Consider the following 13,156-nt stretch of genomic DNA (forward strand, 5'->3'; position numbering starts at 1 on the left):
TCCGAGAAGGACAAACATTATATGGTCTCATTTCATTTGGGGAATATAAAAAATAGTGAAAGGGATTAAAGGGGAAAGCAGAGAAAATGAATGGGAACTATCAGTGAGGGTGACAGAACATGAGAGACTCCTAAGTCTGGGAAATGAACAAGGGGTGGTGGAAAGGGAGGTTGGGTGAGAGGTTGGGGTGACTGGGTGATGGGCACTGAGGGGGGCACTTGACAGGATGAGCACTGGATGTTATGCTATATGTTGGCAAATTGAACTCCAATAATAAAAAAAAAGTCCTTCATAGTTGTTTGGAAAATTAGGGATTACTAATTCAACTTCTTCAATGCTTGTTAGTTTATTCAGGCCTTCTATTTCTTTGAGTCAATTTTGGTAATTTCTATTTTCAGGAAAATTATGTTTCATCTAAATTTCCCCACTAGTACTCCTGATTAGTTTTGCCAGAGTCCTATCCATTGAAGTGCCAACTGCTGGTGTAATCCTGCTGTAATAAGCTTAACACCCAGAATCATTACCTGAAAATTCCTACTACTGAGTCTTCTCCAAATTAAGCCTGAGTTTGTAAACTCCTTGGATATTAATTTTCTACTACTCTCGCTGATGAGGGAAGAGGTATCAGTCCGTTTGGTGGATGCTAGCCCTAGGTCTTATCCTGGTAGTTTCTTCACCTTAACCAAGTAGCATACCTTATCCTCAAATCTGAAATATAATTTCTTTTTTTTTTTAATTTTTATTTATTTATGATAGTCACAGAGAAAGAGAGAGAGAGAGGCAGAGACACAGGCAGACGGAGAAGCAGGCTCCATGCATCGGGAGCCCGACGTGGGATTCGATCCCGGGTCTCCAGGATCGCGCCCTGGGCCAAAGGCAGGCGCCAAACCGCTGCGCCACCCAGGGATCTCTGAAATATAATTTCAACTCACAGGACAGAATAAAATAATTTTCAGCAAAGAGAGAACTTAGAACATATTTCATCCTGCTTATTTTATAGATGAAGAAACTGAACTCCAGGATCAGAGTGATTTGCCCCAGATCATATAATCAGTGGCAGGAAAGACACTTTAGTGGAGTGTCAAGATAAGAATGAATTCCAAGAGATTCAAAGTATTTTAAATACTCCTCAAATTAAGCATTTCATTCCAGGGCCCTAAAGCCAAACTTACACTGAAGCCAGCTGCCCCAAAGCACAGTAATGACCAATTGCTCCCCTTCTTTCCTAAGTCTTTGTATGGAAGTTAGCTTTACCAACTAATTTCATCTCTGAATAGGCATGTACTGTTTTGTTTTTTCCAAACCTATTAAATGGTTAGCTCTAACACTGTAAGCAAAATCAGACCCAGGATCACTGGCTCTCAATTCAGCCTAGGTTACAAATGTGAAACCCAGGAGACTTGCTCTACTAGGGATACTGTACTTTTAGAGAGGGAGATCTGGCAACCTCTGACAGGTATAGCACTTCCATGATGGTGCAGGTCTGTGCACTTTACAAGGTGGCACAGGTGCAAAAAGAGATGAGAAACTACCTAAGTGACTCTAATTTTTAAATTTACTATAAAGCTATAGTAACCAAAACTGAGTGCCACTTCACACTCATTAGGATGGCAATTAAAAAAAACCCCACAACATAACAAGTATTGGTGATGATGTTGAGAAATTGAAACCTTGTGCAATGCTGATGGGAATGTAAAATAGTGCAGTCACCATGAAAACCAGAATGGTAGTTCCGCATAAAAACAGAATTAGCTGGGGGCACCTGGGTGGCTTAGTCGGTTAAGCATCTGTCTTTGGCTCAGGTCATGATCCCAGAGTTCTGGGATCCAGCTGAGGTTGGGTTCCCTGCTGAGCTTGGAGCCTGATTGTCTCTCTTCCTCTGTCCTTTACCCTGTTCACTCTCTCTCTCAAGTAAATAAAACCTTAAAAAAAAAAAAAGAAATTTAAAACAATTAGCTTATGACCTACCAATTCCACTTCTGGATATGTGCCCAAAGGAACTGAAAGCAGGATCTCAAAGAGAAATTTGTACACTCATCCACACAGCAGTATTCTTCACAATAGCTAAAGATGGAAGGAACCCAAGTGTCCGTCCATCTGCTGATGAATGGATAAAGAAATTATGGTATATTCATACAATGGAGTACTATTTAGCCTTTAAAAAAAGGAAATCCTGCAATATGTGAGAACATTGATGAAAGGAGAACATTATGCTAAGTGAAACAAGTCAGTCACAAAACACAAATTGTACGATTCCATTTAATGCGTGGTAACTAAAATAGTCAAACTTATACAAGCAATGTATAAAATAATAATTGCCAAAGGATGGGAAAGGAGGGAAAGTAGTTGTTATCAGTGGTCATAAAATTTCACCTATGCAAGATGGATGAATACTAGAAATCCGCTGTACAACATTGTGTCTATTTTTTTCAACATTGTGTCTATTGATTGACATACCATATCTGACACTTGAAATCTGTTAAGGTTGGGGGGTGGTGGTGCCTGGGTGGCTCATTTGCGCTGAGCATTCAACTCTTGATTTTGGCTCAGGTCATGATTTTGGGGTTGTGAGATCCAGCCCTGTGCCAGGCTCCCCATTTAGCTAGCAGTCTGCTTGTCCCTCTCCCTCTGCTTCTCCCTCCACTTGGTCACGCTTGCTCTCAAATAAATAAATAAATAAATAAATAAATAAATAAATAAAATCTTAGGAAAAAAAAAACTGTCAAGAGGGTAGATCTCATGTTAAGTGTTCTTACCCCAATAAACTAAAAACGGGGGGGAGGGGCGCCTGGGTGGTTTAGGTAGTTAAGTCTCTCTGCCTTCTGTTCAGGTCATGATCCCAGGAACCTGGGAATCCAGCAGCAGCAGGCTCCCTGCTCACTGGAGAGCCTCCTTCTCCCTCTCCCCCTTGCCCCTCCCCCTGCTCATGCTTGCTTTGTGTCTCACACTCTCTCAAATAAAATCTTTAAAAAAAAAAAAATGTAGAGTAGTTGCCTGAGGCTGGGTGCAGAGAATGCAGAGTTACTGGTTTATGGATACAGAGTTTCAGTTTTCCAAGATGAAAAATGTGAAGATAAAAAAAAAATGTGGAGAGATGTTGGTGATTGCACGACAATGAGAATGTACTTAATGCCTCTGAACTGTACACTCAGAGTTAAATGATAATTTTGTGCAGTGTGTATTTTACAGTTTTAAGAAAATAACTTAAAACAAAACAATGGGCCCTGGCATAAAGATACACCGAACAGACAACAAAATAAAGTCCAGAAACAGATCCACACATAAGTCATCACAAAGCCAAGGCAATTCAACTGACAAGAGGCAGTTTTTTCCAACAAATGGTGGTGGAACTAACTCTATGTTTCCATGGGGAGGAGGGGGTAAGAACTTCAACTTGTACCCGACACAACGAAAAGTTCCAATAGATCTTAGACTTACATGTAAACATTCTAGAAGAAAATACGGGAGAAAGTCTTCAAGCGGTTGGGGTAAGTACAGACTTCCTAGCACAGAAAAAGCACAAACCACACGTGGAAAACTAAGTAACTTCACTGAAATTGAAAACTGCTTTGCACAAAACCATCATCAAAACAAGGAAAACGACCCAGCTCAGGAGAAAACATTCGGAATTACATAGAACAAAAGATTTGCATTTAGAGCATACATATGTCACCTGTTTGACAATACATTTGTACTCGGAACTCCCGCATTCAATAACGAGACGAACACGAATAAAACGTGGGCAAAGGTCTTGAGCGGACTCTTCACAAAAGATGAATGGCCATGGACAAAGACTATCCCAGCGACGTGGGCGCCAGAGGGGGAACGAACGCACACCTAAGCCCTTTGAAATGCGACAGCCTAACAAGAGGAGAGTATCATCTACTTCTTGCAAAAAGGAAAACAGGCCAAAAGATCCGTCGCTCCGCCGCCACTTCCCTCGCAGCTGGCAAGCAGGTGTACGCAACACGGAAGCATCGCGATACGGGAAAGTACGCGGACACACGGATCCGGGGGGGAGGGCGAGAGGAAACAGAGAGCGCAGGCGCGGCCAGGACTCCCAGATTGGACGACTGACTCTAACGGGGCGGGAAGGGGCGGGGCAAAAAAAGACGAGTTCAGGTATAGGAGAGTCGGGCTAGAGGCTCCTGGGGAGTTCCCCGACACGCCCACCTGCGCGCGCACGCTTCGGTTAAACACCCCCTTCAAGACCGTGCTCTCGCGGTATTTGTCCCGACTCTCGCGGGGTTTAGCGTGGCAAGGGAGGCCGGCCCGGGGGAGGGGGTGGTGGTCCGTTAGTGGCGTTGGGCTCTGGCCGCCGCGGTGGCAGCGCTTTCTCTTCCGCTCACGGAGAGCTGCTCAGGCTGGAGGCCAACCAGGTGAAGAGCTCGTCCGTATGCGCGTGCGCGCTGCCTGGGGGTCGGGAGGCCCGGGGCTGGGGGGGGGGGACCCCGTCTCGGCCTCCCGCGGTGTCGCGACAGGCCGGCGCGAGGAGGCGACCGTGGCGCGGGCTCCGCCCCAGCCCCCGCCCTAGCGCCCGCCCTGACCGCTTTCGTCCCCCTTTCTCCTAGCTCTTGCCGCCGCCTCGGTCGCGATGGGGGCGCAGGACCGGCCGCAGTGCCACTTCGACATCGAGATCAACCGGGAGCCGGGTGAGCGGGGGACTGGGTTCGTGCTGGGGCTTGGACGGTCCCCGGGGGAAGGGGAGGGGTCTGTCCTCGTCGACCCTCCCCCGAGCCTTTTTGGGAGCGGGTAAGCGTCGTCAGCACTACCTTTGCTCCCGAGCGAAAATCGATGGAGAGGAGAGGGGCCCGTATCCACGCCTCGCCTCCTGCTGGGCCCGGGCCTCGCCCTCCGAAGCCCCTCGCCCTGCACCCCCGGCCTGAGTGTCCGTGCCGTGCCTGGCGCCCAGGAAAGGAGTGCAGCCCTTCTCGGACTTTTTCTCTCTCGGTGCCTCTCGGGGCAAACACTCCCAGTTCCTTTTTTTGTTTTGTTTTGTTTTTTTCCTCCGTACTGGGAGGCTTGGACCCGTATATTCTGTACTTCCTAATCCTTGGATATCGGTAGGTTAACTCCCACTTCTGTTTTTTTCCTTAAGTGTCTTTAGCCAGCACTTTTTGGTTCGTGGGAAAATGACTTAGTGGAAAAGTCTTGTGTGATAAAAACAGCAAAGTATTCTGTACCAACAAACAGACTTGCAGCACGCATGCACTTAGCATTCTATGTCTAGGGAGTCTAGCCATTCGTTAGTATATATTATTGAAAATAAAATATTTTCTTTTAAAGGGTAGTTCTCTTTCTAAGTAGTAGGGCCTGCCCGGTTCCGAACTGTTTCCTTAGAAAAAATAAAATAAAATATTTTTTTCTTCCCTTAGGCTTTTAGAAGTTTTAGTTGGGAACATATGCAGTCTTTGTGCAGCATCTCGTTCAGCAGATTCTTGAGAGCCTGCTCCTGTTCAAAACCCTGGGGATATAGCAATGAATAAAACAAAGGACTTTCTTCCTTGTAATTTGTATTCTGTTGGGGGAATCAGACCATAAACAAGGGGGGAAACCGCAGTGGCTTGTAGTGGGGGTACTGTTTTAATATGTTGGTCAGAAAAGGCTGTTGTGTGATGACAGCTATGCAGACATCTGAAGAAGATGAAGCGAGCCATTGTGGATATCTCTGAGGAGCATTCCTAGCGAAGGAAGTTAGTACAAAAAGGCGCTGAGGAGGGAGTGTGCTTTGGTGTTTGAAGAACTGCCCGAAGCCCAGGGTGGAGTGGAGGAGGGATGAGAGTAGCAGGAAATGGCTCTAGACCATTTGAGAGATACGGAGGTATTGAAGGGGGACGGACGCCTGGGTGGCTCAGTGGTTGAGCGGCTGCCTTTGGCTCGGGGTGTGATCCTGGAGTTCCGGGATGAGTCCCACATCCGGCTCCTGCGAGCAGTCTGCTTCTCCCTCCGCCTGTGTCTCTGCCTCGCTCTGTCTCTCTCATGAATAAATAAATAAAATCTTAAAAAATAAAAAAGATATTGAAGGGTTTTGAGCAAAGTAATGTTGTGATCTTAGAAATATTGTTGCATTCTGTTTTTAATATTTTGAACCTTAATGAAGCTTAATCCTTACTCTACAGTTGAGTCCATGTTTCTGGTAACAGGGCTTATGGGTTGTTTTTTTTTTTAAGAATTAAAAATAGCAGACTCATGAAAAATGTAAACAAAAAAGGTTCTATAGCCATGTAAAGTACTCCTTTCCTAGTACATGTTCATATCCTAGATTTGCAGCTAACCTTTGTTATGAACAATTTGCAGAATACTTTTGCTGAATGTTGAACAAACTTCAATCCCAAGCATTCAAAGTAATTCATTATAATACCATTCCAATAGAAATGACTAGCACTCTTTAAAACACTGAATCAGGGATCCCTGGGTGGCGCAGCGGTTTGGCGCCTGCCTTTGGCCCAGGGCGCGATCCTGGAGACCCGGGATCGAATCCCATATCGGGCTCCCGGTGCATGGAGCCTGCTTCTCCCTCTGCCTGTGTCTCTGCCTCTCTCTCTCTCTCTCTCTGTGACTATCATAAATAAATAAATTTAAAAAAAAATAAAACACTGAATCATACAAGGAATGCTTATACTGTTCTAGGTTGAACCAGTTGATAATTGGCAATTTCATATGGTTCAGTCTCATAATACTTCTAACACTTTCCAGTATATTATTTAAATGATAATTACTTGATTTTTACACAACTTTTAAGATCACTGCAACTGAAGTGAGGTACCTCACTTTGTGGGATTTAACCATTAGTATGTCATTGAGTTCTTAGCCAAGTGATATTCTTGACTTCTTGTATTGCTAGTAATTAACATGAGTAGAAAGTAAAAGATTTTTTAGGAATGACCATACTGACCACATTAATGAGAGATCAAGAAGTACTGATAAAAATTGAGTTAACTACAACACAGTATGTATTCTTTTCCATTACTATCAGTGGAAATTTTTTTTAAAGATTTTATTTATTTATTCATCAGAGAGAGAGAGAGGCAGAGACACAGGCAGAGGGAGAAGCAGGCTCCATGCTGAGAAGCACGCTCTGGGCTGGAGGCAATGCTAAACCGCTGAGCCACCTGGGCTGCCCTCAATGGAAATTTGTATGTTTTATAGCAAGTTATCTAGGCTTTTGAAATTTGAATTATAAAATGAGTATAAGTACATATTAGAAGGGGAAGAGTCTTTATATATGACTTTTTCTCTGTGAATACAATTAATTGGTTCCTATTTGAAATAATTCCAGGACTATACTTTGGAATTTTTTTCAGAAGGTTTTTTAACTAAGATTTTCATTTCTTTAATAATTGCAGAACTGTTCACGTTCTGATGAGTTTATCCATGGGATTTGTAGTGATAGCTCCTCTTTCATTCCTGATACTGATAATCTGTGCCCTTTGTCATTTTTCCTTGGTTTATCATTATATTTATTATCGTGTCAAAATTTTGGTTTGTTGATTTTCTCCCCCCATTCCAGTTTTAATGATTTCTGCCCTTTATTTCCTTTCTGATGCTCACTTTGGCTTACTTTGCTCTTTTTCTAGTTTCTTTAAGTGGAAATTTGGATTGTTGACTTGAGACCCTTTTCCAATATAAGGATTTAGTGCTATAAATTTCTCTCTATATGAAGGACCCCACAAATTTTGACAGATTGCTCATTTTCTTTCAGTTTGAAAAATCTTTTTTTTTTTTTTTAAAGATTGTATTTATTTACTCTTGAAAGACACACACACACACACACACACAGAGGCAGAGACACAGGCAGAGGGAGAAGCAGGCTTCCATTTGCAGAGCCGAATGTAGGACTTGATCCCAGGACCCCAGTATCATGCCTTGAGCCGAAGGCAGACACTCAGCTGCTGAGCCACCCAGGTGACCCATCTGTGCGAAATATTTTCTAACGTCCCTTGAGGCTTAGTCTTTGGCTCATGAGTTATTGAGAAATGTTTTAATTTCTAAGTACTTGGATATTTGCAGTTGTCTTTCTGTTAATGATTTCTACTTTAATTCCATTGTGGTCAAAGAACATACATGTTCTATAAATGTCAATTTGAGTCAGCTGGCTAATAGTATTGTTCTTCTATATCCTGGCTGATTTTCTGTCTCCTTGTTCAGTTGTTTACCAAGGAAGGAGTATTGAAGTCTCCATCGATAATTGTGGATTTATTTCTTCTTTTTTCAATTCTATTAGTTTTTACTTTGAGGCGCTGTTGTTAGGTGGATGCATGCACATTTAGGATTGTTATGAATTGATCCTTTTATCATTATGTAATGACCTTTGTTATTCCTGGTAATTTTCCTTGCTTTGAAGCCTACTTTGGTATAAACACCACTGATTCATTTTTTTTTTTTTTTTTTTTTTAGTGTTTATGTGATAGGTCATTTTTCTATCCTTTTATTTTTGACTTATATTTAAGGTGGGTTTCTTGGGGTGCCTGGCTAGCTCAGTTGGTGGAACATGTGGCTCTTGGTCTTAGGATTGTGAGTTCAAGTCTCATGCCATGTTGGATGTAGAGATTACTTAAAAAAATATGTGGGGCACGTGGGTGGCTCAATCAGTTGGGTATCTGACTCTTGATCTCACCTAAGGTCATGATCTCAGGATTGTGAGCTTAAGCTCTGTGTGGGGTTCTGCACTCTGCTTGGAGCCTGCTTGGGATTCTCTGTCTCCCTCTCCCCTGAAAACTAAATAAAGTGGGGTTTTTATATAGACAGTTAATCAGTGGATCTTATTTTTTTAACCCATTGTCACAATCTGTTTCTTAATCAGTATATTTACACTATTTACACTTAATGCAGTTGTTTGAATTTGTCTAATATTTGTTTTGCTTCCTGTTTTCTTGCATTTTAGACTATTTGAATATTTGTAGTATTTTAAATTTTTTTATTTTTTGATGATCCTCTATTTTCTTTTTTTAAAGGTTTTTTATTTATTTTATTTATTCATGAGAGACACACAGGCAGAGGGAGAAACAGGCTCCCTGCAGGGAGCCTGATGTGGGACTTGATCCTGGGACCCTAGGATCACACCCTGGGCCAAAGACAGGTACTAAACCGCTGAGCCACCCAGGCATCCCCTCTCTATAGTTTTTTAAGTGGTTACTCTAGAGATTACAATATATATATTTGGCTTTTCATGGTGTATTTAGAATAATTTACCATTTCAGGTGAAGTGTCGAAACCATCCCACTATATAATATTCCTTTACCTTTCACCTTATGTTGTATTCATTACATCTACAAACATTGAAAGTCTTTGCTTTCAAACATCACACTTAGCAGACTGAAAGAAAAATATTCTCATTATTTATTCACATGTTTATTACATTTCTGTTGCTATTTGTTCATTCCTGAAGTCTCAGGTTTGAGGCTGGTCAGTTGGTTTCTGATAAGAAATCCAGAGTCATTCAAATTATTTTTGCCCATATGTAATGTGTTCTGTTCTGTTCTTGTCTGACTGCTTTTGAGATGTTTACTTTGTCTTTAGATTTCAGCAGTTTTATTGTGATGTGTCCGGGTGTGAATTTCTTTGGTTTATTCTCTTTGGGGTTTAATAATCTTGAATCTCTGTCTTTAGCCAAATTTAAGACATCTTCAGCTACTGTTTCTTCAAATAGGTTTTTTGTCCAACACTCTTTTTCCTCTCTTTTTGGGACTTTGATGACACAAATATCAGACCTTTTGACATTACCTCACAAGTCTGAGGCTTTGTTCAATTTTTTTTTTCAGGTTTTCTGTTTTTCACATTGGATAATTTCTATTAAGTCTTCAAGTTCATTGACTTTTTCCTTCTGTCATCTCCATTGTACTGTGGAACCTACCTAGTGAATTTTTAATTTTGACCATGGTATTTTTTTGTTTTGTTTTGTTTTAAAATTTCCTTGTGGCTTTGCTTGAGATTTTCTGTTTTTCCATTCATTTTAAGAGTATTTGTACTTAACGTAATATGATTGTAATAGCTGCTTAAAAAAGTCTTTGCCTAACACATTTCCAGCATCTGTATTATCACAGAGTTGCTGTTTTTGTCTTTTCCCTTGTGGAGTATGAGATTTTTTGTCATTCTTTAAATGTTGATAAATGTTGAATCATATCCTGGACATTTTGTGTATTTTGTTACATGACTGGGTCAAGTTTAAATCCTATGGAGAATGTTCACTGTTGTTGTTGGTGATGATGATGATGATGATGATAATGATATCATTGTAGCAGGCAGTCAGCCTGGTTAGGTGCAGCTGGAACTATCTTGTGCTGTTTAGAATCCGATCCACATATGTATAAGCCCATCCACACATGGATGAGCTCTGGAGTTCATACTTCATGAAATTGTTTTCTTTTTTTTTTTTAATATTTTATTTATTTATTCATGAGAGACACAGACACAAGCAGAGGGAGAAGCAGGCTCCGTGCAGGGAGCCCGACGCGGCAACTGATCCTGGTACTCCAGGATCACGACCTGAGCCAAAGGCAAATGCTCAACCACTGAGCCACCCAGGTGCCTATGACATTGTTTTCTTGAGGAAGCTTCCTCTTCTTGAAGATTTCCCCAATACATTCTGGCCCTTAGGGACTCCCCCCCCCCCTTTTTTTTTTGTCATCTGGCCAGAAAGCCAAGGTTTTAGTTTCCTCACTCTGCCATGTGCTTCTTAATAACTATGTCTGTCTCTGAGGCCAAGTGGCAAGAGAATAGAGTGTAAAAGAGCAGCAGGGATTCTTCTTGTGCTGTAGGGAGCACAGTTTCTCTAGTCAGAAAGATTCTTTGCCTCCTTAGAAGTTTTATGTGCTTGCCTGGTTACCCCGTTCTTGCTGCCATCTGTGGAATTGCCTAGAAGCTAGAATGAGAGAGAATGGAAAAACAGAAAGAAAATGAAATTTTCCTCATTAACTATAATCTGTAGGGGTCCCTAGAAATAGAGGGCTTTCCTCAGAGCTCTTTCTGTACCCAGAATGCAGTTCTGGGTGTCCAATTGCTTTTGATTCCAATCCCTGAGATAATTGGTAATTCATTACCAATTAAGTGGGCTTTTTTCAGTCCTTAGATAATTTTTTCCATGCTTTCTGTCAAAGGTTTCTTAGTTGCATTCAGTGAGGATAGGGTGGAGTATATTATTCCATCTTGACTAAGCCTAGAATTCCTTATAAATTTCTAAAGATATGAACCTACAGAAATTAACCAGTCATTTTTAATGATCTCTACAAATAAGTTTGTGTTTTTGAATGCATTAGCTTTTGAAGTGTGTGTATGAAATCCTCATTGACAACTTCATTTTTCTGCCAGACTCACCCTTCTCTGATTAAATGTTAGTTCCCTGGAGTTAGTGAGAACCTCCCAGGCAGGCATGAAATGGTAATCTTTGTTTTTCCCTCCTTTGGTGCCTCAAGAGCTTGCCTTTTCTTTGCCTTATCATTGCCTTATCATTCAGATCGTTGTACTAAGAAATTGGAGCCCAAGGAACTAGGTTTTAGATATCTACCAGTAAAATGGTTTAAGATTGGTTAGTCAAGAATGGCCATTAGGGTTTTTTTTGTTTGTTTGTTTAGTACGTGTCTGGGAGTCACCAGTAAGTTAGGTGAGGGCCATAGTTTGCCTTTGTCAAACCTTGTTACCAGGGTACACCAAAAGTCACATTTTGCTATACATAGACTAGCAACCAAGCACTTCCACACATAAGAAACAGCTAGTTCCCTAAGTTTGATAAAGTCGCCATTCTGGTTTTTTCAGTGCTCTGAAGCACTTTTTATGTGAAAGATTCTTTCTCTTGATAATTGTCATGCAAATGTGTGTCAGGCACTAGAATGCTCTAAACTTGTTGCTAGACTTGGGACTCTCGGTGGACCCAGTCTCAGGTTCTATACTATTGGATGACCCTCCAGATTCATTTGTCCTGTTGATGCAAGGGTGTGGATGGAATACCTGCAAATATTTTTATCCTGTCTGTAAATCACTAATTCTGAACATCACTAATTTTCCAGTAAAATCCCATTTCCAACATTTATGTTGCTAATTATAGAGCCTCCGTTAATGAGAGATAAAGACAGCCAGAGTATTCTTAGTAGCCACCTCTGAGGTGTGGCTTTTGATGATCACTTTTGGACAGTATTTCTTTCTGGTTAAGATATAATTTGAAAACTCATGATTCCTTTATATCAGGATGTTTATGTAAGGTGTTTCAAAGTAAATTATAGTTATAAATATACTAAATTATAATAGTAAAATGGTGTAGGCCTTTTGTTTTCAAATTGCAAGATGGCTTTCATGAGGCTCCCGGGTGTCAAACACCCATTTGTTCACTTGCATTCTGTCAATATGCAGTGGTTTTCCACAGGTTACAGGACGTGTGATGACACAACAGATACAGTGCAGGAACAAGCAAGATAACTTGTCTTCTGCTACACCAGACATTAGTGAGATTTGCAAAAATGTAAAGTGATGACACATTATAACCTCTTGTTCATTTTCGAAAATAAAATTACTAAAAATATTTGTGTTAACATGAGTTTATTTTATGAAAATTGATTGTCTTAAAATTTCTCCATTTCAATTTCTAATGTGCTAAATATCAATAGATACAACCCATATAAAAAGACTTTAAGATCTTCAGTAATTGCTGAGAATGTAGAAGTGTTCTGAGACCAAAGTTGGAGAACTGCTATTCTAGACACATGTTTCACAGAATGCAAGCACTGGGGTTTATCTACAGAGATTTTGAACTTTTTGTGTGGATATTATTTTGTATTTATATGAAGTTGAAAAATAAAATTAGTAAAAATCACCCATCTATCCTTTACACAGAATCACCTATTTACATTTTATACCATTGCTCTCTCTTTTTCTCTCTGCACATGCAGTTTTTTCTGAAACATATGAGGGTAAGTTACCCACTTATGGCTCTTTACTCTTAAATACTTCAGTGTATTTTATTTAGCATATTAAGAATAGAGATATTTCTTACATAACCACAATGTAGTTAACAATTTATAAATTTACTTTGATGTGATACTTTAATCTACCATCTCTGTATTCCTTCTATTTTTGTGATTGGGCCTAGAAAGTCAATTATGCATTCTTTCTCTTCTAGTACAAAATCTAGTCTGGCATCAGATATTACATTCTGTTGCAAATTTCA

At 40.7% G+C, this 13,156-nt stretch overlaps 1 protein-coding gene across 3 annotated transcripts in view; it reads left to right on the plus strand.

Moving 5' to 3' along the window:
* The first annotated feature begins 4,262 nt into the window (after positions 1 to 4,262).
* The window catches only part of NKTR (natural killer cell triggering receptor), a 53,178-nt gene continuing 44,284 nt past the window's right edge, over positions 4,263 to 13,156 (plus strand). For 2 of the 3 annotated variants that reach the window (XM_055321478.1, XM_055321479.1), the window contains exons 1-2: positions 4,263 to 4,379; positions 4,572 to 4,652. In XM_055321478.1, coding sequence (XP_055177453.1) covers positions 4,595 to 4,652 — 58 coding nt within the window. In that variant the 5' untranslated portion in view covers positions 4,263 to 4,379; positions 4,572 to 4,594. The remainder of the gene's footprint in view (positions 4,380 to 4,571; positions 4,653 to 13,156) is intronic. The other variant, XM_055321480.1, reaches the window with a different exon arrangement.

The sequence above is a fragment of the Nyctereutes procyonoides genome, unplaced genomic scaffold (genome assembly GCF_905146905.1).
Source record: "Nyctereutes procyonoides isolate TBG_1078 unplaced genomic scaffold, NYPRO_anot_genome, whole genome shotgun sequence".
NCBI lineage: Eukaryota > Metazoa > Chordata > Mammalia > Carnivora > Canidae > Nyctereutes > Nyctereutes procyonoides.